We start from the raw sequence: 25,074 nt of genomic DNA on the forward strand, positions 1-25,074 counted from the left end.
GCCTCTCTCTCTCCTCCTGTTCCTCTCTTCCTCCTCTCTCTCTCTCTCTCCCTCTCTCTCTCCCATGCCCTCTCGAAGCATATCAGCGGTTCATGCCACTGCCAGCAGCTACACAGCGATACCTACTGTTATGTGCCTCTTCGAGCACTGCCTTTCTCCTGTTGCCAGATGCAGTTTCCCATGGCAACGGCTTCTTGCTGCAGCGCCTGCAGATGCATCGCAGTGGCCACTCAGCAGTGCGGCCATGAATTACATGTAGACATGTATCAACACAGAGTGCGAGAGTCCGCACAGCGCATGCACAGTATTAGGTAGGTATCGTACACTGCTGAGAAACACGTCTTCACCCTTGGGAGCGGTGAGTGCATATACAAGATCCAAATGAAGCCAAAGTGAAGTCCAAGTGAAGCAAGCGGCGCGCCGTTGTCGTGTCTCGCACTAGAAGGTACCTCCTAGCTGTGGTAGGTAGAAAATTGTCCGCGCCAGTCAGCGGATCGCTGTGCAAGGGACGAGCCGTCGGAGTTGGCAGGGGTCTCTGCTGAATTCTGTACGGAGGTAGAATAATGTGGAGAAGCGAAGCGAAGCGACGCCGAAAAGGCAGGAACGAGAAAAGCGGTCGGGAGTGGATTGACCACTCATTGACACTCGTCGCACTCCCTCTTCTGGTCGGGCGACCATCGCTACAGGTACCTTCCAGCTACATCCACTCAATCAGCTCAGCCCACCTTCGCCATGTCCTTCCGCCACCTCTCATGAGTCCGACTCGCCCTCTGAGCCCAGCACCAACAGCTTCCCCCCAAGCACTGAAGGCGGGACACCAGCCAGACGGCTTCGCTGCGAGAGAACACCCGCCGAACGAGCATCTCGCCCATTGACTTTCGTTGACACCTCTTCCCCGCCACGCCATCCCTCTTGTCCCTCGAACCCTACCACCGCTCCTCCTCCTCCTCCTCCCACTGCTGCCCGACCGATCTTCGACCGCCCGAACCGAGAATGATGTCGCGACCATTGGAGGCTGGCACCTCCACGCTGTATGGCTCATACGCCGAGCTCAACCACAACCACAATCACACAACTGCGCCCTCGCAGAATGGCTGGAATATCGATGATGTGTCCGTGTGCGCCAGCCCCGGTGACTTGGCATCTTCCGCATCCAAGCGCCGAAAGACGTGGACTCCAGTTCCGGACAACGAGAGCCTCGGGAGCGCGCTCAGAAAGGCCGTCATGGAGCATCAACTCGGTCTGTCTCTCAACTTCGTGCTGCTCTTGGGCATGACTTACATGCTCTTTCCTTCTCTGCGAGATAACATCAAAGCTTGCTTCATGCTGTCCTACGCAACCGAGGTGCCAGGCCAGTACGGCCAGGGTCTGCGGGACATGTACCTGGTCGCAAGCTTTGTCATCTATTTCACGGGATTTCGAGCATTCATGTTGGATTATGTTTTGATGCCCACAGCGGCTGCATGCGGCATTGGACGACGAAAGGGACGCGTGCGATTCGCGGAGCAGGCCTACATGCTTGTGTACTATGCCGTCTATTGGTTCTGGGGACTGGCAGTCTTCGTCAAGGACACTCCCAGCGGCATCACAACCGCAAACGAGCTTCTGATTTCACTCTGGCGAGATTTCCCCCGGCTGCTCATGCCTGCCAGCATCAAAATGTACTATCTGACGCAGTTTGCCTTCTGGATTCAGCAGATTGTCGTCATTCACCTGGAGGAGCGACGCAAAGATCACTATCAAATGCTGACGCACCACTTTGTGACTGTTGGTCTGATTGGAGGCAGCTATGGCTACCGGCAATGGCGTGTAGGCAACGCGTTCTTGGTGTGCATGGACGTGGTGGATCTGATTCTTCCGCTCGCCAAGATATTGCGGTACATGAATATGCAGACGGCCTGTGATTGTACATTCGGAATTTTCGTCGTGACGTGGATCGCAGCACGACACGTCTGCTATGTTGCGATCTGCTGGAGCATCTACGCGCATGTCAATGTGGTGACCATGCCGTATGGTGTGTACTCCACCATCACCGGTCAACGCTTGAGCCCAGACGGAGGCAACGTCGTCTTGGAGAACCTGTTGCAACCAATGTTGAGACCTCACGCGAAGACGTTTGCGTTCAATGGTAACATCAGATGGTCTTTTCTCGGTCTACTCGCAGCACTACAAGTCATCACGCTGGCGTGGCTCGTGATGATTATGAAAGTTGTGATCCGTGTCATTCGAGGACAAGGTGCCGATGACACGCGCAGCGACGACGAGGGAGAAGATGAAGATGTGGATCCCATCCCACCACATCATTCGGACCGTGGTGTGCCCATTGATGCTGACAAGCCACGTTTCATCGAAGTCGAGACGACGACCGAGGAGCACAGTTGGCCATCGCGCAAAGTGGCAGCGAACGGCAAGCGCAAATCCAAAGGCATCTCGAGTGGTCTCAAGCTGGGCGAGCACAAGGAGATACTCAACAGGATCGGCTGCCTGAGCGAGGAACAACTGGCTCGCGAGAGAGAAGCACGAAACGGAAGTACCAGTCCGCGACCAGCCAGTGCTGGGTTGCGTTAGCAATGACGAAGAAGGCAAAAAAAAGTCGCCTCTTGAGACTCCGTCGGACGGGGGGTGAGTATAAACTAGGCAGCGCCCAAAAAGCTTTCGTTGGAGAAGAAATATACTTGAATCATGAGCATTATCTCATTCTCTGTCGCCCACCATTACCATGATTCGTCTTGGAATGTCTTCTCATGTTTGAAGTGACATTGTACTCGACGCCGGCTGACGTTGCGCGCGCATGGAGACTGTTTCGACCGTGTTCTGTCTTCATCGGACCACTTCCGTCCGTTGTGCTTTCCAGCTCCACCTCTCACTCCGTTATTTCTCAACTGTTGGCGCAAGGACATGCATGATGCGCTCATGTTCATCTTGAAGGGGCTCTTCACTCTCATGACAGTGCGTTGTATGCGATCTAGAGTATTATGTCCATGCGGTACTTGCTTGGACGATGGTGTCTCATTCGTACGCGCTGTCATTGTCAATCATGGAAGTCGAGGAATGCGTGCTGGGACGAGAGTGGGATGTGATACTTCTCTCTTTTCCCACACGTTCTTTTTGTCATGCGGACAACGAAGTAGGTAGGTAGTAAGTAGTAATAGTAGTGGTAGCAGCTGAGCTGATGAAATGTGTGTGTGTGTGTGTGTGTGGGCGGGCCTACTTCAGCAACGAGTCAAACGAGAGCACAGCGTGGTTCCATTGCTCCGCGTGGGCAGCACTCCACGACTGCACCTTCGTAATGCCTGTCAGATCCTCTTGCATACGATCTGGATTCGTGGTGCCACACAAGACCTGGACGTGTCCGAGACCCAGCACTAAACTGTAGAGGGCGACCTCGTTGCTAACTTGGGCGAGAGCTCCCACGGCAGCGACAGGTGACGAGTGGAGGAGGTGCGGATTCGCGGTGAGCGTCCAAAAGCTCTGATACACGATCCCCTTGCTCTGGCAGAAGTGTCTAACGCTGCCGTCATAGCCCGATCCTGGGTAGAACCTGTTCTGCAGCACCGATGGCTTGACAGTTGCAGCCTCCCACAAGGCGTGGAGCACGTGTACATCATCGCAGTTGGAGAGGCCCAAGGTGCGTACCTCGAGGGGGACATGACTCTCCATGGCCTGCCATGCCTCCAACGTCTGCGCGGTGGTTGGGAAGGGCGAGTGGAGGACCAAACAGTCGAGATAATTAGGTTTGTCTCCCCCCTCGTCGCTGTGTCGGAGGTTGTGCAGGGACGATGCTACAGAGGCATGAACCTGCGCGGTGATGCTGTCCGCTGGATCGTACGGAAGCGGCTTCGTCAGATCCTGGCCGTGGACCGACGTGTACTTGGTTTGGATGTAGACGTCTTCGCGGCGGATACGGCCATTACTATAGTGCAGAGCCTCACGAATGCCAGCGCCCACGAGATGCTCCTGGTAGTGCTTGGGCTGGGCGGCAGTATCGATAGCGCGGAAACCCCGAAGGAGGGCTTGCTTCACGAGATGCTGTGTGCGATCCTGTTTCCAGGCCGTGCCGTAGAGGAGGCTGGGCAGTGTCTTCATGTTGACCTCCTGCAGAGAAGAGACGGGAGGGAGAACGAGGTCATTGATGTCATGTGCACTGGGATGTGTGCCTGGTGTTGCCTCGCAAATGCATGGCCCCTGTCGCCGAGACGAGACGAGACGAGACGAGAGAGAGATCTGCCTTAGGCCGGCCTGACATCTCCGACCCCGACTTTACCCAGACATCGGAACATCGGACATCACCAAGGGAGAAAGCCCATCACCTGATGCCGTACGGGAATTACCTACTCACCTCCCTCCACCACTGCCGCACTGCGCACTGGCACCGGCACTGGCGCGCACCCTCCACCACTCTCCACCACCGCGAACCCTCCCGCCTCCTCTGTTATGGTCTGAGCCCAATGCAGGTACGGTACCTGCTGGACGCTGGTGGCGCCGGCCGCCAACCCACTCCACTGTGCGCTTGGGCGACGGCGACAGCGACAGCGACGATCGCCCCGACGACGACGACAGCGGCGCCTGTGCTATTCGTGGACCAGGACCTGCGCGAGTCGTGACCGGTGCGAAACGAGCCGAGTCGTGGAAAGATGCTCTGTACCTTATACCTTATGTGAACTACTAGTTCCATCGCTGTCGCATCCGCTGCAATCTGCGGCATGCGTTTCAGCCATTAGTCGTCTGAGCCTCCTCTTCCGGCACCACACATGCCAAGCACAGCTCTCTTCGCATACGGTTCGCCCCGGAGTAGTCGTGACGGCCTATACGTGACTGCTCCAGCAAAAAGCAGGAGGTAATAGTCGCAGCGAGCTGTACCTAGCTAGCTGTACTGACTTCCCAGCCTGGGCTGGCGCTGGCGCTGGCGCTGGCACCAACCGCAAACTCGGTTCGGCGCTGGGCGAGCGTCTCGAAGCGACCAGGATAGACTGGCTGTGGTGGTGGTAAAATGCCTTCTCGAACTGTACCGCCGCGAACATGCCCTCCCGCTGCCAGCCACAGCAGAGAATTAGAAGACAACACCAACAACAACAGGTAGGTTTGCCGCACAGAGCCGGAGTGGAGTCTCGTTATTTTCAGCCTCTGACAGGTCCCTACATTGTCGAACCAGCCAGGTACGGCTGGTGGAGACGTATAGTCGTCATATCGTCGCGTGTCGCAATCGAAACTGGGAAATGTCTGGCACAGACAGTCGGCACGGAGTCATTGCTGCGCTTTCCAGCTGCTGAAATCTTATCGTGACGAGGACTTCCCTGCACTTATGTCGCCAGAAAAGCTGCAGGGCTGGGCGACCACATGCTTGACCCTGGTAGGACCCTTCGATCTCCAACTCCGCCTCAAGATCGAACATATCCAGCGATGTCACAATGCACGAGGCTGCGCCAAACTGCTGAGTTCGAGCCAAATTACAACAACGTATACAATGGCTAGTATCGAATAAGGTGCTGCCAGGTTGTTGCACAAAACAATCACAGAGCTCGTTTTTCAACCTCAATGCACTCCAGCCAGCAGCCAGCCTTCACTCTGCCATCCACTTTTTTTCGTGCCACTCCGCTTCCTTCTCGGTTCGCACTGCACATCAACACCTTATAGGCCTCGCTCTTGCATATGTTTCACAGCACCATCTCAGGGCTCTCACATCGAGCATCATCAGAACTACTTGGAGACCTCGAACCAACAACAACAAGCACACCGGGAAGCTATCCACTGCGTTCCCTTCCCGAACACTCAACATCGACACCTGCCATGGCGTCGCCTTCCGAACTTCCTCAAAGTCCTTCCGACAAGCTTCCTCTCCACGAGGAAAGCACTCAGGTAGATGACAACACACAAGAAGATGTCAAAGGCTTTAGGGGACCCGCTACCATCGGTGGCGCTGTCACAAGCAATGATAACCGACCACGCACTGCGGGACGAGACCGCGGCCAAAGTATTACTTCCAGAATGGAGGGTTCCCAACCTCCACGCCTCGACTACGATTATGATAACGATGACATTGCAAGCCAAGCTGGCATGGCAACACGACGCCCGTCCCGCCAGCAAATTATGCGATACGGTCCTCCTCCTTCTGAAGCCGGCGACTATGGCTACGACCGACCATACTGGCCACGTCCGCCATATGAGTATGGCGTGCCAGTGCGCCCACCACCGCAGCACCCGGGCATGGGAGGCGACTACTGGGGCGAGGATCCAGCATATTACAACCGACCTTACAATCGGCGCATGACTTCGTTGCGAGAGTCTGATGAATACCGATCGCAAGCTGGCAGTGCAGGCGGCAGAGGTCCTCCAGGACCACCAAGACGGCGCTACACACCCTACGACGATGAGCCGTCCGAGTACGACCACGATGACGACGAACGACCTCTCCGCAACCGTGCCCGAAGATATCAGTACAGCGAGAAAAGCTCGAAGAGTCCACCACCAGAAGTCATCATGCGATTGCCATTTACCGAGTGGATGAACAGATCTGCGAAAGCCCGTAAGTGCGCCAATAGCTTGCGGAAAATGTGATGATGCGATTAGATGCTGACCATGTTGATAGATTTCGTCGCTTCTCTTGGCGAGTTCATGGGTACGACCATGTTCTTGTTCTTCGCCTTTGCCGGTACCCAAGTGGCCAACATTGGTGCCGGTGACAACGCCAATCAATCGACTACGAATGCCAACACTGGTTTCAGCCCGATTGTGTTGATGTACATCTCCCTCTCGTTTGGCTTCAGTTTGATGGTCAATGTGTGGATTTTCTTCCGAATCTCTGGAGGACTGTAAGTGTTGATCAATCTACCGCTAGTACAAGCGCACATCCTAACGTGAGACAGTTTCAATCCTGCGGTCACTCTTGGCATGATCATCGTCAAAGGTGTCGGCATCGTGAGAGGTATCCTCCTCATCTGCTCGCAACTTCTCGGCGCAATTTTCGGCTCGTTCTTGGTCTCAGTCCTGTTTCCAACGACGTTCAACGTGCGAACCACTTTGTCAGAAGGCACATCGATCGCACGCGGAGTCTTCGTACGTCCCCTTGACATCAGAATACCCATTTCGCACAACATGTTCTAACGATGCGCAGATCGAAGCCATTCTCACCGCCGAGCTCGTCTTCACCATCTACATGCTGGCAAACGAAAAGCACAAAGCCACCTTTATGGCACCTGTCGGTATTGGTCTCGCTCTCTTCATTGCAGAGTTGATCGGAGTCTACTACACCGGTGGTAGTCTTAACCCGGCGCGATCTTTCGGACCATGCGTGATCTCTGGCATTTGGGACGAGGAACACTGGATCTACTGTGAGTCTATTCCTCATGCTGCCGTCCTCTCACGAACTTTGTACTGACAATCATCACAGGGGTCGGACCTTGCGTCGGCGCATGCATCGCATGGGCATTCTACCGAGTGATCAAGATGCTCGAGTACGAAATGGCGAACCCGGGACAAGAATCCGCGAGTAAAGAGGAAGCCGCGGAAGAAGCCGAGGAGATGACACCGAAGAAAGAGACGGTTTAAAGAAAAGAGCATGGAACCAAAAAAAATCAAGGCGCTGGGAGCTGATTTACGTGTGGGACGTTGTCGGCGCTGATTTATGAGAAATCATGCCCTTCCGCCCCCAGGAGTTATGAAGAAGCGGGATCGGGCCCTTTGAAGATGATGAATTAATGATTAGTGTTTTTACAAAGTCGTACGCTATTGGTACTACATGATGTACGATAGTAGTACTTTGAGGTACTACTACTATCACCGATGTTTAGAATACACTTAACCCGCCTTCACTGGCATCAATGTGCTGGCGCAACGAGGGAGCGAAGGCGATGTTTTGGGCGAAGTGTATCATCAGCATAGTATGGAATGGAATGAAAATGGGAAATGGCAATTCGCATTGCAAATTTTTGTACAATTATATCGAGAAATTTTTATTCTGCGCTCTTGTATCTTTACAGAATGATTTGATTTTTCAACTGACTTTGATGGAAGCAGGAAGACAGACTGGAAGACAGACTACAAAGCCGAAAGCCGAAAGAGGAATGAGGTAGGAGGTAAGATGCGCAACAGCAACACCAACAACCAACAGCGAGTCGGTCAGTGCTCATTCTACTAAGGTAGGGTACCTTAATCACTAATACTAAAACCATAAGGTGCGGATGACCACAAGGTACCTGTAACAACAATAATAACAACAACAACAACAACAATCATGACGACGCCGACCACCAGATCTACTGCCGCCACCACGACAACGAGAAAAAAAGTAACTACCTACCTTAGTGATCAAGTAGGTATGTATACCCGCAATCGCTCCTTGTCAATAATTGAATGACCTTACCTTATTTTTATTGTCGTATGCTTGTACCTGATGCTTTGTATGCTTGTCCTTAATTCACTCAATCAGTCGTAAATTCGTAATCGTACCCGAAGTTTTTCTGTTTCGTTTTGTTTTTTCGTTTTCTCTTGCCTACCTACCTTTTGACTGTTTCGCTTTCATCTGGTTGTTCGTTCGTTTCGTTCGTAATCGTAAGGGTAGATAAAGGTAAGTTACCTAGTGCATATAAGGTCAGGTATGATGTACAAGAAGTATAAGTGGTACAGATTTGCGCTATTGGAAAAAGCTAGCCGTTCGCAAATTTGTTGTAGTAGGTGATAATATAAGGCAGGGATAATAATAGTGATAATGATAGGAGGTAAAAATATCGGAATTTCTCTTCTATCAAAGGCGACGGCATGTAGGTATAGTTTCTTTCTGTAATAGCATAATTTCTCTGTAGGATTGTTGTAGGCAAAGGATGTAATAATGTACTTGGTGTAGGAATTGCAAATCTGTCTTTTTCTTATTATCAAAGGTTCGAAGGTACTTACTTACTTCCTCGCGAGTGACTTGTAGCTGTGTAGTATGCAGGCACCGCACTAGTAGAATGAGAATAGGAGATGTGAGTGAGTAGAATGCCGTGGTATAGGAGGTAAGGTAGAGGTCAGGATCCTTGTGGTTTAGTCATATCTTACTAAGTTATACCTCCACTTCCTTTCTAGGTTCCTTTCTTTCTTTTCTCTCTCTTTCTCTTTCTTTCTGCGCTGTCCCAACAAACCTTTACGGGAATCTTCTTCTCGCTGCTGTTTGCACGCACTTTTGACCTGCGTTGAATTGCTCTCTGCGGCCTTGAATTGTTGTGGGACGAGGACGCGGCATGTCGTGGTGGTCCCAAGAGATGCTACAATTAATGCTCGGCGAGGAATCCCCAGCCTAGGCACATTCATCACGTGCAAAGCGAAGCCCAGCGACGTCGACCTTTCGAAGCATTTCAAGATGGAGATGGGCTGATTCCTGAGTATTGGCCTCTCTCTCTCCGAGCTGGGTGAAGACTGCGGCTGTACTTGATCGAAGGCGAGAAGAACCAGTCATTGGGTCTGGTTGGGAGTACTTGCAATAAGCCCCCTGTTCTTCTTCGCAACGCCTCCATTCTGGCGGCAGTGAGAATTCGGCGTACACTGCAATTTGGTTTCCGCGGTCTTGACTGCAGCACTTGTGGGAGCTTCAGCATAGCATACACACACAAGTATTTTACTGGGGACGAAGGCGCAGAAGCTGTTCCTGTTCGTGGTGTACAGTTCCAAACGGCGTTTTTGCGTACCATCTTCGCCTGGAGACGTATGGAAAGGACTTTTGGAGAGATGGAATCCGCTGAACGCTTGTAAACTGGCCTGCCATGAATCTCCTTTCCATTTGGATCGACTCCGGGCTCATATCTTACCCGGCAGTACTGCATGAAAGCTTGCTGCCCGCTGTTGGAGACACGTCGGTGTGCTCGGACTGAGGGCTGGGTCGTATATGGATGGCGGTTCCCAACGCATCTCTCTCCTCTCGGTTTGAATAGCCTGGAAGATCCAGTCGTTCCGAGCGTGGCTCGCCACTGGGATGACTTGGATGAAACTGCCGTCGAGCAATGAGTTCAGGCCGTGCCAGCTTCTTGTCACTGTCTCCATCCAGGCGCGCAGCGACGGCATCCGTATAGCGCGGGATGCCACAGTCAGACGCCCTCCCACCTCTCGAGACGCTTTTCCGTGCAATGCGCCTGCTTTGTACCCAACTAAGACCTGGCGCTTTTTGTCTCACCGTCCTCAGATCTTCGAGGTCCCAGCGACTCAATCTTGTGGCAATATCTCAGATCTCTTTTGTGCCATATTGCCCTCGAGAAAGTCAGAAATGCCGAGATGTGAGCGCTCGAGGCTTGGAACCTGGTGCTATTTGTGTGGACGACTGGCGGGAGCGGGCGCAGTCGAAGACGACGGATACTGCTGGACTTTCGGCTGTTGCTCGCGTCTCATCACCATGGCGCTTGTCCTTGTGCTCGTCAAGCCGCCTGCGTGAAGCAGCCATAATCCTGCAGTGGTGTCGTTAGTGTCAGAAGCACTCTTCTGCTTGCCCGACTGCAATCGTGTCTTGATCCATGTGCTCTAAGAGAATGAAATCATCAAGTCAGGTGTCGCTCTCTCGGCAGCTATTGGGAGTGTCCGGCGGAGTCATCCAGCTGCCATTGAATCACTTTTGCAGACGAGATGAATGACTGTAGGCGCCGACAACCAGGTGCGAGGACACGCACCGTGGGGCAGCTCCACTCGGTTGTCGTAGGAGAAGGACAAGAGGAAGAAGCGCGTCAGGTCGATTCTTGTGCGCGCCCATTGTACTGCGCTTGTCCAGTCCGTCGAGTCACTGAATCTTGACATCGGACTCCTTTATCATTCATGCTGCTGTCAGTACCGCTGGCTGAGTGTTGTATGAGCCGGGAGGGCTGATTGTCGGGGGATTGTGCGAGAAAGGCGCCGTCTGCGAAATTCTGCAGCCTCGCGATTCCTGCTCGCTCGCCTCCTCCGCCTCCGCCTCCTTCTCCTTCTTACTACCTCTTTGTACCGTCGCCCCAGCGAGCGCGTGGTACGTGTAAGGTCCGTGAGATCGTCAGCGTTCTCGTGGTTCTGCTTGTAGTTCTGGCGGTGATCGTGTGTGAGCAGAATAACCAGCTCAACACCGAGCGGCGCGAACACTCCTAGGAACATCTGTCTCACGGTCAACACGCGATACAGTCGCACTCTTGACAATCTAAACGGGCGACTTCTCAGATCGCTGTCTGATGCTGTCAAGAGGCAGCAATTCATGGCTGGCGAGACGAAGCCGCAGCCACAACAGAGGCTGATGGACGGCGGCACGCGCCACTCGCGACGCTCGATGACATTCTTCTTCTTCTTCTTCTTCTTCTACAGACCATTGCAAAGAGCAACGACGTGATGAAAAAGTGCCTGCAAGCAGGTGGAAATCAAAAATTTACCCGGTCCAGTAGGGGGCTGGTACCCCCCACTGACAAGGAGAAAACCACAGCAGAGCCAGGCTATCTCCCAAGGTTGCTGGTTCAGGAGGCAGCAACCTCGGTGTGGATTTGAGCAAGGAGAAAAAAGAAGATGGTGAGGAGGAGAGGGAGAGAAACATACTTATACCTCCGCTCTCAGCCAGCCACTAGCGCCGGCTGCACCCGCAGCTTCTCATGGAAGCATCTGGTCCAACTCGTCGTCATCGTGCACTGGTACTGAGTGTTCTCTGCCCTCGCCCATCATTATTAGCCGTCAAAAAAAAGATGTCCAGTGTTTGGTGGGCTCTTCGCTCGTGCCATGTGTGTTCGGAAGACCCCTGAAGCCTTCTTTCCGGGACTGCTACTGCCAGCTCACCAACGCCCTCAGGGGCTGTTCTTGCAGAGCACGATGTGAAGCCACTCCCTACTCTATTGTGCCTCGTGCAGTTATCGATCCAGGGCCTCGCCGTACATGAGATCCTCTTCCTTGAGGATCCTTCGACACAAGATCGTGTATCAATGCACTCTCTGTCACGACGCTGGCGTGCAGACCTGCTGCGCTTCCGTGTGCTCAGGAGCCAGGGGGAGTATTTGTTCTGCGTCAACGATAGCCTGCAGTCTTGAGGCCACCGGACGGTCTGAAGTGGTCGCATACCTGCTTCAATCCATGCTAAGCCATGCGCCCCTGCTGGTGGTCAGCGAGCACTGAGTCCGCCACGTCCGTTGCACGCGAATGAGGTCTCCCTATAATCATTACATCTCAACTATACCATCCAGGCTCCATTATGTCGGAATTTGCCGTCTCCCTTCACATCAGAGCTTCGGCCTTGCACCTCGAGTACGTGTTGTCACGAGTGACGAGTTGTCGGGTGATTACGTACAGCGCGAGTGAATTGTTTGCTGATGATCATAAGTGGGCACTCCCAGCCACACGCCAAGCTTTCCAATTCGCAACCCTCCATATCACTTCTTTCTTTCTTACCTTTCCTCTTCCTTTCTTACTCACTTCCTCTCCCTCCTCCCCTCACCACAACAACAACACCACCACCCCCACCACCCCCACCATCGCACCACTGGTGCAATGGCACCACAACCTGAGCCTTCGGGCCATTCATTCCCAGACTTCGCTGACGGGGACGTCAGGGTCGTCCTCACTGGCTCCCGCCAGTATCGCCTGCACAGCGGTGTGCTCAAAAACTCATCTTCAGTGATGTAAGTTCACTCCTCGCGCGCTCTCTTCACTCCCCAGCCTCCGCCCGTGCGCATCAAGTCGCAGACAAGCGAATTTGAGAAGACATGCTGACGCTCGAGCGACTGCTTGTAGGAGAGACTTATTGAGCGAAGAGAATGCAGCCCAGCTCAATAGCTCTGCTCACCGCAAAGGTGTCGTGATCCGTCACAAGCTTGTCCTGGTGGACAACCCTGCCGTCGAAGACGAGGAAGAGTCCAACTTGCTGTACGTCTTCCAACCCGTTCCGCTGGACGCGCAAGGGCGCCAGGCAGCCGGCGCACCGCAAGGCATCGGCCTCGAGCTGGAGAACGGTCGGCGGATCCCACCGCTTCTGATGGCATATGATGCGGTCCTAGGGGCCTTCTATAACCAGCCCATCAATCTGGGCGACTCGCAGGAGGATGGCCTTGCCGAACTGCTTGGCAATGCATTTCAAGCCACCATTGTGGCCGAAAAACTCAACTGCATCCGCATTGTCTGCAAGCCCATCGAGGCCACTTTGCTTGCCGTTGGCCAGGGCCTGTACAAAGCCATTGCCGACAACCCGACGGCCTGGCTGAGTTTTGCTACGCGTGTAAAGTCACGTGCTATCTTCAAGGAGGCCATGGTTCACGCAGCCGGCCAGTACTCCCAGCCACGCACCAAGGTCGCCATGAGTGATGGCACGCTCGCGCCCGAAGTTGTCAAGATTTTGACACGCAAGGGGGAGTGGATCAAGAAATCTGTGAGCGATTCCTCACGATACCTGGCTTCGTATTACCCTGCAATGCTCCTACGTGAGTTCAAGCCTGGCGACAAGGACAATGTCTCTCGTGCCTCGTATGGCAACGATATCATGATGTGGATTGCTGTGACCATCTTCCGACACTGGGTCTGCGACATGATGGCGGCCGACAACACCCATCAAGCACATGACTGTGGCTGGGCGTGGTGCAATGTGATCTGCGAGGGGGGAGACAAATACCTTGACCGCAAGATGCTGCAACGCAGCTTTCACGCACGGTTTCCGATGACTGGCAAAGGGATGGCCTGCGTCGAACATCGCCTTGCGGAGGTCAAAATGGAAGTCAAACAATGGATCCTGGTAAGTCTGCTCTTGATGTCACCGTCACAACAACCTGCTGACAATTTTTAGCCGCTGAAGAAGAGCAATTCTGCTCTCGATCTTTCCTTGTACCCCGTCGCCCATTTTCTCCATGCCAACGTGCACTCTGACGACTATCCGTGGGACAACGTGACGCTGGAGCCGATCCACGACTCCTCGGACGAAGACGAGAGCAATGGCGTCGATGAGGATACCCAGGGTTTGTTCGTCGAAGGTTCGCCGTTCGAAACTGTCGATTCCGAAGATGACGAAGAGGGTCCAAACATGGGCGGCTTCATCGAGCCGTCTTCAAAAATTGCCGAAGATGACGACGTTGATATGGATACTGCGGACGCTACACCTTTCCGTTCAGAGTCTCCTATCTTCGATCTCAAAGGCACTGCTGCCGACGACGCTGCCAGTTCCGATTCGGAGGGCAATGACACGGACGAGTAGAAAGACTCGATGACGCGCTCAACCGGCTGCAATAGCCAGTATATAATAAGCATGGTGTGGCAGCGTGCAGAGACAGACTGCGAGAGCAGGAATGAGAGTGGTTTCATAGCCTGACATACCCCAATGGCACAGAGTCACTGTATTCAATTTTTCTCTCGATCTACTTCATGACCCAGGTGTAAAGCTACAGTTGCTGAGGCAGTAGGCAGAATGCAAAAGTATTACTGACGAAAAAGAAAACACAGGAAAAAAAGGGAAACAAAAACCCAAATCGACTTTCACCAACATCTAGTCCCCCTGATCCTACCTAATAAGACCTACCTACCTGCATAAATACCGCAATTCTGCTCTCCGCCTATCCATATATCCAATACTAGAAATAAACGAAAAAGAAGAAGAGAAAGAAAACGAAAAGAAAAAGATAATACAAAGACTTCCCTTTTCCATTTCCCAATCCCGCTCTCGCTTCCGCTTCCGCTTCCGCTTCCGCTTCCGCTTCTCCTGAAAATTAATCACTGACTATGCTTGTAATGAAGGATAGGGGTGAAGAAGAGGGGAAAGAGGGGGGTTTGGGGGAGAAGAAAAGAGAGAAGAGAAGAGAAGAGAAGAGAGAGAGAGAGAGAGAGAGAAGAGAAGAGAAGAGAAGAGAGAAGAGAGATGTGGTATATATGAGATGTTTTGAGGAAGAATAGTATAGCTAGCTAGCTAGCTGAAGAAAGAGGAGGAGAGTGAGTAAGTAGACGGAGAGGAGATGGGAGAGATGTCTCAAGCAGTAGATTGATAGATTACCGACTGCGATTCTTTGATTTCCTTTTTTCTTGTACATTTCTTTGAAAGTATAGGGAGGGAGGGAGGGAGGAAGTGATTTTCTACTCTTTTTATGCATTATTATCATCAATCAATCAATCACCTTATACTTTCAACAATACATCGTACCAACTTCCCTATTCATTCATTCATTCATCCATTCTCCAACCCTTCGCACCTCCACCATCCTCCCCTCCCATTCCCCGCCATCCACCACCACCACCACCACCATCGCTAATCAACCAAACAAAAAAGCCAAGCAAGCAGCATCATATAATTCAGTACCTTCCTCTCCACGCTACCCACCGAGTCGCCAGACTTATCCGCGTCGCATTTAGTCTCGAACGAAGCCGCTCAGAATAAAAACTCTTTCCGCAATCTAGCACAATCCGAAATAGAAAGTATCGCTTTTAAAAAAAAAGAGGGAAATCTGCTCGTGTCCGGTATATCGCTCTAGCGTGCGTTTTGAGGTGAGATGAAAACAGTCAGATTATAGGGTATTTGCGGATACCTTACGCAGGCAATACGACCAACCGACCGCTGTAGCGGAACTGTGGGCTATCAATGGAGCCCCGTGGGTGGAACGTAAGAATGCGGCGCCCGTCTCAGCGTACCTCCACCTACCTCATAGAGCAGTGTTGGACGTTAGACGTGGGGCACTGAGTGAACAGAACAACAGAACGCAAGGTGGCAGTAGGCAAAGGTCTATCTATACTGGCTTCGACACACCATATGATATCGTGAAAGAGCGTACTTTAGCTGTTTGTTCCTTGCGTAGGTACCTATTCGATGTGCAAAAGCTCCCGTGGGACATGCCCGTATACGTGGAGATGAGGATTCAGTACCCAGGACTGCAGCCTCCAGACGTTGTCGTTCTCGAACGTAGAAGATAGTGATGACTGCTAGGAGGATCATTGGCAATTCGCATGGTTTCTTGATTTACAGAATGATCCGTGATAGGTTCGTGGATAAACTTCGCTCCACGCTGGCGATATACGTCCCGAGCTGGCTGTGTAACGTCTTCAATGCGAGAGCACCATTCGTCTATCCATGCCTTTGATCTAGTAATTTCTCCAGGAGAGCCATCTGCTTCCGACTCTCCTCTTTCTGCTGCTCCATCTGCTTCCGAATCTCTTCTTTCTGCTGCTCCATCTGTTCCCGCTGCTGCTCGAGCTGAGCCTTGTACATTTGTTCGACTTTCGCCATCTGTTGTTTCATCAATGTCAACTCTCCCTGGCTTCCCCGGCTTTTGGCTCGGCGAAGCGGTGGTCTGGGTGATGAGTCCCTCTCTTGCGAGTACTGTTCGCTCACTTGCGTCTCACCTTCACCAACACTAACATCGGAGACCATGTATGTTGGTGGATCTGGCAGACGCGCAATTGCCTGCTGTATCCTTCGCAGATGCAAGGGATAGAAATCGCGGTAGACAGCTCGTGTGAAATTTGAGCCCGTGTTCCTGTTTCGGCCGAAGTCACCGTCGAGACTGTAGTCGTGAAAATAATATCGATGGAACGTGGTGCGACCTTCTCGGATGATGGGAAAGTGTCCGTATATCTTGACCCTCTCATTATCGTGGGAGACGCTGAAGACGAGGATGTGGCCGCTGAGGCTTTGAGCTGTTTGTTCTCCGGCAGCGCGGCACAGCTGAACGATCGCGTTGACGGCGATGCTGGCACTGTGTACGTTTTGTCGGTCTGCATCATTGATATTCTTCTTTCCGCATTTCGACTCGCACAGGAGGAATGGGAAGTACATGGACTCCGTGAACTTGGTAGGGTTGTTGATATTGGTGTAGTTCTCCAATTTTGACGTTCTTCTTCATTGAAAGTAGCCGATGACAAGCCGTACGCATAGTCTGGCCTTGGCTGAGTACCGCCGAGCAGACTGCATCTGTTCCAATCCGCAGACATCTCCTCCTTGACGTTTTCCAGTGTGTTCACCTGGTCCAGTATATACAAGAGCTCTGCGGAAGGCACAATGTGAGGGGTGAGGTCGCGGCGAACCCTTTCTTCGTTGCATTTGCTCGCTCGTTCGAAAATTCTGATATACATGTCCTCGGAGCAAAAGTTGTAGGCGGGAGCGAGATCGTCCACACTTAATAAGGCTTGACACATAGCCTTACTCTCGGCAGTGACTAAGTCCTTGGTGGTCAAATTGTCGAATACTATACCGTAGCGTTGGAGTTCTGCCTCGTACGCAGCCGTGTCTCTTGCTCGCCTCAAATAACTCGGTGTGCTAGACCGACGCCTCTTATTTGATCCATCGCTCTCGGGTTCGCTCAGTTGGCCAAAGTCTTTCGGCCACTCGCCCGTCCTTGCCCAATATTGAACAGGATCTTGTTTTTCTGCGCCATCCTTGCGACAATTTGAGTCCGGCTCCTGCCCTTGTTCGGACTCTTCTTTCTTGCGTTTGCAGCAAGGCTCTTGTGACTGCTCCAGTGCCTGCTCGTCGTCGTGGCGCCTACGCTTCTTCCCAGAAGACCCGCTACGGCGAGAGTTGGGCAGACGGATATGATCTTCTCTGCTCGCGCTCCTGGGGGCGCCTTCTGAGAGGGAAATTCTTGGCTTAGTCTCCTGTGTGCTCATTAGATGAACGTACGCCCCATGAGGCCAAAGTTCGCAACGCTGGCGGTAAGGAGCGTGGACGTGAGCAATGTGTGGGGATGTAAACACGCGGGAGATAGTATAATGTTTCGCGATGCGCCCCGCTGCGTTATCTCAGTAGGTAGGTAGTACTATTATAAAAGAGAGCAAAAAGGTGATTTTGCCATCTAAGATTCAAGAATCAAGATGAAAATAAGGTAATATATAACATCGCTTAGTCAGGTATGCATAAGTTATAAGGTAGGGCTCCCCTTCCCCGCCAGGCCCACCATATTCCCAAAACAAAAACAAAAAAAATGAAAGAGCATTTCCAAATCCGACACCTGTGTGATTCGAACACACGCTCCCGAAGGAACTGGCTTAATAACAGTCGAAGTACGATTACAATCGTACAGTTCCAATAGCAGGCCAGCGCGTTAACCACTCCGCCTGTAACAGCATTATTAGCTTCAATACTTCGCAGAATGGGTTTGGGATAGACGAATCGTACCAAAGTGCCACGATGTGGGGATTAGTAAGCAGGGCCTCTACAGTGTACATGTAGATAGGTGGGTATTTAGGTAGGTAGCTGCGAGCTGGTTGAATTTTATTTCAGCAATAGACAAGAAGAGGCCAACCTATTTTGCATCTCGCCCGGTACGAGACGATGAGACAACAAAGAAAAAATCGAGCATAAAATGGCAGTGGAAGGTCCAACTGCTGTTCTGTGATTCAGCACTACGCCGGCCATCTGCCGGACTACTACTACTACCTTACTACTACCTAGTGCCCATGGGGGAAAATACCGAGCTGTACCTCTCTTCCATCGAGCAATCGTACCTCGGCAGGACAACATTTGTCCATCCGATGTGCGCCCCAAATACCTCCTTGGTATCACCCCTTGTATGCATCAATCGCCCAAAGTATGCCATTATTGCTCATGCTCGCGCCATCGTGATCATGAGGTTCTTTACGGGAAGTGCCGTACCCGAATAAAAAAAAGGTGAGTCTACGAAAGGTCCTGCCGGATCGGGTTTGCAATCAATGTTCGCGGAGGAGAGTTGTTGCAATCATGAGCAAATCGGCGCAGAGTCAATTCTACCACGAGCGTGTTGAGGAGAGCCGCTCTTATGCTTGGTGTCCTCGTCGAAGCAGGGGTCGAGGCTACTGCCACTGTCGGCAGACGCAATAACATCTTTTCCCGCCAGAGCTTTCTTCCGTTGCTTTTGGAGAATTGGTCCTCTCCGTTCATTAAGCGTCTCGTCGTCAGAATCTGCCTCAATATGCAGTCCTGGTGGGTCAGCTGGCGCTGCTCGTGGTGGGCCTGGGATCGATGCGAATCTCGAGGTCCCGACGTCGCTGCTGGGACCGTTCTATTGTCCACGTCCAATATTCTGGCGAGCCTATTACAGGTCAGTGACTACTCATTCGCTGGCTGGGCCATACGGCTCGAGACTGCTTCACCTTCATCATCTCTATTCTTGCTTTGAGGTTTTGGGTGACCTCTGCTGCTCTTCTCCAGCTTTCGACACCTTCTCCGCCCAGTTGACTTCCTCGCAGACTGCTCGCGCCGTCGCCATTGGGCGTCGCCCGTCCACTCGATCCGCCGGATAATGCTCTCGAGCTCGGTCGCTCTGCACCTACACCCAAACCACCTCTTAGCTTGGATTCTGTCAGAGTGTCACGAACGTTCTCCTTACCATCTCCTCCATTCGAGTAGCCATGATTGGGGTCAATATTGCTGTACGCGCGCGAGCTGGGCATATTATATGTCCTCTGCGTACCATAACCGGGCCGCGGAGGCGGGGACGTGGGTCCTCCGCCATTGAGGCCATCCACAGGGCTGTCTCTCCCAGCGTGTTGTCGACCGAGTCTGGCAATCTCGCGCTTCAGTCTGTCAATCTCTCTTGAAAGACTGTTGGCGCGATCCTCGGAGCTTTCGGCATCAGAGCGAGCGCGTACTAACTGTGTCTCCTTGGCTTTGATCTGTAGCACATCACGTGTATGATCCTCAATCAACTGTGCATTCTGCACCTGGAGCTCTGAAACTTGGGACGACAGTTTGAGCTTCTCATTGCGCAGAGTCGAGGCTTGGTCACGGACGAGGTCTACTTCAGCTCGGAGATCTGTTAACTCCTGGCGTTCTATTGCGCTGAGAGCTGAAGATGCCGGATCGTGATTGCGTTGCGTAGGAGGTGAGACCGGTGCAGCGGATGGTTTTGCCAGTGGCCTCCCAGCCAGGCCACGGCCCAGCCCAGCCCGGGGAGTGGCAGGCGCCTGTGGAGGCTCGTCCAGAATGACGCCCTGGCGCTTGGGAGATGCAAGAGACGACGCCGGAAGCTTTCCCCGATCCACGCCGTAGCCAGAGCTCGGGGGCTTGATGCCACCTGGAGCTCGCAGCCCACCCGGTGGCTTGAGGCCCGGTTTGCTTGTAGGTCGTGGTTGCATGGGGGCATCATCCGTGAAGGGGGGACTAGCCGACTTCGGAGGCGCCTTCTTGACTCCACCTGGGACAGGTCTTCGCGTTCCAGGCGCAGGCTTCTTCCCTGCAGCGGGAGCGGCGGCTTTTGGTGCGGGCGCTGCCTTTGGCTTCCATTTGGCACGAACTTCTGCAGCATCACGCATCTCTGTAATCTTCGTTTTGCGAATGTCGTCAAGACCTTCAAGATGTGCCAGCATGTTCCGATCGCCCATGATCTTCCACATGATACCAAGAACTTCCGCGCCAGCGTCTCTGAGAGGAGCAGCGCTTTCCGTCAACAGCTTCTTGCATCCTTCGGCGATCTCTTTCGTTTGCTCAAGCGAGGGAGGCTCCCGCGTCGTCTTCAGTGCTCGCGCCATGAACTTGGCGCTGTTCTCCTTGATCTGCGGATTCTTGTTTTTGAGCGCCTCAAGGACATCTGCTTGAATGTCACCCAGGCTGGTCGCGGCGAAGACAGCATCACAAGCAGCTCCAAGCGCGTCAGTGACTGTAGGCTTCTTCTCCTTCAACCGCTCCAGCATCGACGAGAGAACCTGGCTCCTGTACTTGCCAAATGCTTTCTTGAGGCCTTTGGCCAAACACTCCACCACATTTGCGGCCACTGTGACCACAGCGATGTTTGCGTCTTTCATGCTCTTCGCGCATCCTCGAATTACATCATCAAAGTAGCCTTCCTGTATCGCTGGCACATTGACGAGTGCAAATACCTCGTCCATGACCTCTTTTCTGTCCTTCCACTTTGAGCTCCCTATTCGGTCATTGAAGTCGTCGGGCAGCTTCTTGGCCACATCCACAGCTTCGAACTCTGGCTCCAGGTCAATTGCCGCCTCTTCCTCCATGTCCTCTTCTTCTCCACCTGCAGTAGCGGCAGCTTCGACTTGACGCTCCTTAGCCGCCTGTTGTGATCGCAGTAAACGCTCTTGTTGCGGCGCTGGCTCTGCTTGCACAGGCTCGAACAGCTTGTCTAGATCCTTCTGCTGTACGTCTTTCAAATCGCCCCAGAACAGTGGCTTCATGGGTTCGCGTAACCATCTATACAGCTCTACAGTGAGCGCTTGCGCCTCTGCTCGCACATCCTTATTCGCGTGTCCGTACATCTTGGGCATCAGCTTCAGAACCGGTTTCGGCTCGACAGTCTTACACCCGTATGCATGGTAGATTTCCTTGAGCGCCGACAGCGCAGCAATGATCATCTTGGGTGTCTTGTGCGACAGAAATGGCAGCAGCTCTTCAACGATCGGCTCCGGCTTGTCCAGCTCGATCAGCAACAATATCGTCTCGAGCGCGGCTGCCTTGGCTGCGGGTCGTCCTGTCAAACCCTTCTCCACCGCTGGTTGTACAGTCTGGCTCCTTGTCTTGCGCGCACCATCAGTGCCCGCGGCGTCCAAGAACGCATTATAAGCGAGCAGGGCTTCTTGTTGCGCTGCAGCATTCGCATCGCCCACTGCGTTCTTCCAGACGCCATGATCATATGTGAAGTCTTTGACAATATCGCTGCTCGGCTGTGCAGTCTTGAACTCCTTTGCTGCGGTTTCATAGCCGCCCTTGCGAGCTTTCCAGTTCTTGTGCTGGAACTGTTCCAGCAGCGGCAGCTGCGAGAATTCCTCGGCTTCAGCCATGGCGGGCTGTGAGGAGTGGTGGTGGTGTAGTCGTCGAGTCGATGCTCGGGTGTGACGTGGAGTGCGTGTGGTGAGAGGACGGGCGGTGCATGTGCGCAAGTTGGGTAGCTAGCAGTTGACTGGTCGGCCTGGTGATGGGCTGGTCGCTTTGCTGCCTGACTGCATTCGCTAAATTATTCTCCGAGTCGTGGGCCGCGAGTTGTCTCAGGGGCGTGTTGGTGGAGCCCGTCCCTGTGGAAATCGGTATATCGCGACAGAAAAATCGTATCGCTAGGGATTGATGCACATGCGCAGCGTGACAGGAGGGCGAGGAGAGAAAAGTGTTCAATGTCGAGGATGACTTTCTTGTTTACTAAGTTGTATGCAGGAGGCTTGTGCTCGTCGCGAGGGAGGGGTCTAGCGTGGATTTAGGCTCCTTGGTCTTGGCAGAGGCATGAACTCTATTCTGTTCTATTCCCCGACAACATATATGTACCTCTTATATTTGGTACTATCTTCAACAACAGAACGACCTCCCCCTAGGAGAGTCCAGAGCACAGCCGACAAGCATGAGCAAATGTCATACTTACAGAAAGTCTAGTGCCTCTCGATGCAACATTGTCTCTGCCGTGTGAACCACATCATCTTCCTTCGGTTCTGACATGGTGATGAACTGTGATGATCGACATCACGCCCCTTCCTAGACCACACCCCCGGCTCTTCGTAGTAATAATCCATCCAAACACTGACCGCTTAGAAAGGACATCACTCTTTTGAAACTCCACCGTGGTCTCCCATCCATATGAAGACAAGCCTCTTGAACCAGTGAGCTCAAGCCATAGGTAATGCTCAGCAGCCGTCTCGCCAATGAACATGGCCTCAACAATATTCACCCTGTTTGGGCCTCAATACTCTCTGTATAGCTACATTTGTTCGTGACCTGAAGGCAGTTCGGGGATGGGGATGGCCGAAGGAACTGCTTCCGAGCATCGGTCCAACTAGGCTTGATCTCCAAGGGAGCAAATCGTGACTTCAGCTCCAGTGATTCCTACCATCATTGAAAGCTGACATGATGTGTGTTTGTATGACAAATGGCTTTGATGTCTAGGAAAGGGAAATAATGAGTTCAGCATGCGAGTTTTTACCCATATGTGAAAAACCGTCAGCTACCTGAGAGAGCAGTGGAGTTGGAAGTCGGGAGTGCATGCATGCCCTCTCTGGATTTGAAAAATCACGCGATTCCTTTCTTCTTCTTCTTCTTCTTCTTCTTGGATACTACGCGGAATGGTGATTTCATCTCAGAGATGTATGGGTCTCTTCTTCTCAAATGCCCATAGTCTCAGACATTTCTCTGTCTCTCTCTGCAACCAGATGGACGAGAAAAATTGCTAATCTCTGGAGAGGTTGCGACTTCGCGGGTGGCCTGTGATGATAAGTATCAGAAAAAGCAGCTCAATTGTGATTTTCAAATACCTGCCATAATTCACAGCCCATGATGCTTGACGAGCTGAATCTTGTAACAATCCCAAGGGTTATCTGTCTGCAGCTCAGTGGAAAAGGACGCAAGCATCATCACGGGCCCATCCCGGAGCACATCTTGCTGGATTTGAAATGTCAATACCTTAGGTTCGTGCCGAGCTACATGTATGCCACTGGACACACTTTCATGACGCGCACAGTGGAATCGTGAGAAGACAGCGCCTGAAAGACCGGGCGCGTGCCCGCTCGCTACCTTGCCCATCAAGGTATGTATGCTAACACAGACTCGCCAAAAGTCGAGCACCACGAGCACAGGCATCAGGCAGAGGAGACGATGGCACACCTAGCGATCGAATTCGTGTGGAAGCAGATCTGATCGTCATGCTAATGTTCTTTTAGCGACTTCGAGCGTTCGCCCAGGCGGCGGGACGACGTGCTGTGAATGAAGGAGAAGCCCGGTGAGCCTAGTCTCGGACTTGAGGCCGACAGCAAGACAAACCACCAGGGGTTTTTAGTGCTTGCGCACGGCTCTTTCCAGATAGGTATGTGCATATAGTCTTAGGAGCCACTGGACCCGATCACTGCGAGCGGCTTTGCGGTCCTGGGCAGCAGCATTTTTGTCGACGTCAGCTAACCACCTACAGTATGTACCTACCTCCATCTGTACAGCATTTGACGTCTTCCTTCGTGACCAAACAAACTCTTTCAGACGCACCGATAGAGTGTGCGTAATATATAACCGGCTCCAGGATTCTAAGAAGTACGAGTGAGCATGCAGGACCTTGATGTCCAGCACCAATCGTGGTATTCCTCCTCGGCACAGTCGTCGTCTTGAGGGAAAGAATAAATGTCGGGTGATTTAGAAAAAAAGAAAAAAAAAAGTGACGCCACGCCGCACCCGACCACAATCGCAGCGTCCGGACCAAGAAAAACAATGAGGCCATCTAGCATACGAGAGGCATCATCGCATCGAAGAAGTCTGTTATTGCCATGGCAATCACGCAAAAGGGATCTTCCCTGAGCAGACATACATGTATGTACAGTAGGAGGTAGGTGAACTGCCACATCCTGGTTGACCGCGCGATGGGCTAAGCCAAGCCATCTCTGGCGCCATTATTGCACCTTCGTTCCATTTGTCGCACGTCAGTAGTTAGGTTGTCGCAATGCAAGTTGCAATTGCGTGTTTTGAGTTCGTTGTCCACACATGCAATCGGAAATCTGGGGGCTTGGTGGTTGGTGGTAGGAGGTAGTGGTGGTGGTGATGTTCCGGGGAGATGCGATGCGTTGTCGTTTGTTGTTGCTGTGGGCGATCGATGGTCGAGGATCCGTGACGCAAGCGGCTCTTTTATTATTGGAGAGCGGTGAAGTGGTCAAGAGAGATGGAAGTTTGAACCTGGAACCTTTGATGATTGAGGATGGGAATCGTTCGTCCCTAGGAAATCCGATGGCCGGTATGTCGTCAGCACGATCATGAGCTCAGGAGTGTACTCGTATTGTGAAGACTCCCGACCGCCGTGTAGTGGAGCAAGACGAGATGGAGCTTGGCACAGCCTCCCACAACGCGTACCTCCTACCTCCTACGTCGCGTCGAATTGCGAATCGCTCTCCACAGCGGAGCGGACGACCAGGGCGTTCGCGCTCGAGGTGGAGAGTGGAGACGTGGAAAGTCTAGAACATGGAAGCGAGGACTAGGAGGTACCTGACCTCCTAGCAAGAGTCCGTAAAGAGCACATACATACATGTCACTAAGAACTAATGCACAACAACTGTCAAGGTGATGTTTCGAACTTCGAAGGATGCGATGCCCAGCGCTGGATGGCGACCGCTTGCTATTGGCACGCGCGAGCGCTACCTCCTACACGATTAGGAGATGCCGAACCTCCTAGCATCGGATTTCCCTCCCTGTCGTCTGATGATGCTAGTTATCGGCCAATGATATGATGCAACTGAAGCGTGGTATCGCGCAATGTTCTGAATGAAGAACGCTGG

General features: G+C 52.6%; 9 protein-coding genes and 1 non-coding gene across 10 annotated transcripts; 3 read left to right on the forward strand and 7 right to left on the reverse strand.

Moving 5' to 3' along the window:
* The first annotated feature begins 468 nt into the window (after positions 1-468).
* Positions 469-3,205, forward strand: SEPMUDRAFT_150616 (LAG1-domain-containing protein). The gene has a single exon (XM_016906291.1). The coding sequence runs from the start codon at positions 994-996 to the stop codon at positions 2,566-2,568; it is 1,575 nt and encodes a 524-aa protein (XP_016758662.1). The 5' UTR covers positions 469-993; the 3' UTR covers positions 2,569-3,205.
* Positions 3,206-3,207: 2 nt separating this feature from the next.
* Positions 3,208-4,099, reverse strand: SEPMUDRAFT_69755 (aldo-keto reductase; the record flags this gene model as incomplete). Its single annotated transcript, XM_016909875.1, has 1 exon — positions 3,208-4,099. Exon 1 carries the CDS (start codon positions 4,084-4,086, stop codon positions 3,208-3,210), a length of 879 nt encoding a protein of 292 aa, XP_016758663.1. The 5' UTR covers positions 4,087-4,099.
* A 2,477-nt stretch (positions 4,100-6,576) lies between these two features.
* Positions 6,577-7,545, forward strand: SEPMUDRAFT_49530 (aquaporin-1; the record flags this gene model as incomplete). Its single annotated transcript, XM_016909119.1, has 4 exons — positions 6,577-6,809; positions 6,864-7,053; positions 7,112-7,328; positions 7,388-7,545. 4 exons carry the CDS (start codon positions 6,577-6,579, stop codon positions 7,543-7,545), a joined length of 798 nt encoding a protein of 265 aa, XP_016758664.1.
* A 1,353-nt stretch (positions 7,546-8,898) lies between these two features.
* On the reverse strand, positions 8,899-10,307 carry SEPMUDRAFT_150620 (uncharacterized protein). Its single transcript, XM_016906292.1, has one exon. The coding sequence runs from the start codon at positions 9,792-9,794 to the stop codon at positions 9,330-9,332; it is 465 nt and encodes a 154-aa protein (XP_016758665.1). The 5' UTR covers positions 9,795-10,307; the 3' UTR covers positions 8,899-9,329.
* Positions 10,308-10,400: 93 nt separating this feature from the next.
* On the reverse strand, positions 10,401-12,420 carry SEPMUDRAFT_165217 (uncharacterized protein). The gene has a single exon (XM_016908158.1). The coding sequence runs from the start codon at positions 12,017-12,019 to the stop codon at positions 11,588-11,590; it is 432 nt and encodes a 143-aa protein (XP_016758666.1). The 5' UTR covers positions 12,020-12,420; the 3' UTR covers positions 10,401-11,587.
* On the reverse strand, positions 10,780-11,178 carry SEPMUDRAFT_143208 (uncharacterized protein; the record flags this gene model as incomplete). The annotated part of the gene is made up of 1 exon (XM_016903033.1): positions 10,780-11,178. One exon carries the CDS (start codon positions 11,176-11,178, stop codon positions 10,780-10,782), a length of 399 nt encoding a protein of 132 aa, XP_016758667.1.
* Positions 12,421-12,447: 27 nt separating the features above from the next.
* On the forward strand, positions 12,448-14,267 carry SEPMUDRAFT_157740 (uncharacterized protein; the record flags this gene model as incomplete). The annotated part of the gene is made up of 3 exons (XM_016907749.1): positions 12,448-12,578; positions 12,691-13,681; positions 13,733-14,267. The coding sequence occupies 3 exons, from the start codon at positions 12,448-12,450 to the stop codon at positions 14,135-14,137; spliced, it is 1,527 nt and encodes a 508-aa protein (XP_016758668.1). The 3' UTR covers positions 14,138-14,267.
* Positions 14,268-15,721: 1,454 nt separating this feature from the next.
* On the reverse strand, positions 15,722-17,656 carry SEPMUDRAFT_150621 (uncharacterized protein). The gene has a single exon (XM_016906293.1). It carries the CDS (start codon positions 17,527-17,529, stop codon positions 16,252-16,254), a length of 1,278 nt encoding a protein of 425 aa, XP_016758669.1. The 5' UTR covers positions 17,530-17,656; the 3' UTR covers positions 15,722-16,251.
* A 208-nt stretch (positions 17,657-17,864) lies between these two features.
* Positions 17,865-17,983, reverse strand: SEPMUDRAFT_t62. The gene has a single exon. It is a non-coding gene; the product is annotated as a tRNA-Ser (tRNA).
* A 270-nt stretch (positions 17,984-18,253) lies between these two features.
* On the reverse strand, positions 18,254-21,923 carry SEPMUDRAFT_150623 (uncharacterized protein). The gene is made up of 3 exons (XM_016906294.1): positions 19,227-21,923; positions 18,991-19,166; positions 18,254-18,929 (listed from the first exon to the last, which is right to left on the reverse strand). Exons 1-3 carry the CDS (start codon positions 21,625-21,627, stop codon positions 18,900-18,902), a joined length of 2,607 nt encoding a protein of 868 aa, XP_016758670.1. The 5' UTR covers positions 21,628-21,923; the 3' UTR covers positions 18,254-18,899.
* Positions 21,924-25,074: the final 3,151 nt, after the last annotated feature.

This window comes from Sphaerulina musiva, assembly GCF_000320565.1.
Source record: "Sphaerulina musiva SO2202 unplaced genomic scaffold SEPMUscaffold_8, whole genome shotgun sequence".
Classification (NCBI taxonomy): domain Eukaryota; kingdom Fungi; phylum Ascomycota; class Dothideomycetes; order Mycosphaerellales; family Mycosphaerellaceae; genus Sphaerulina; species Sphaerulina musiva.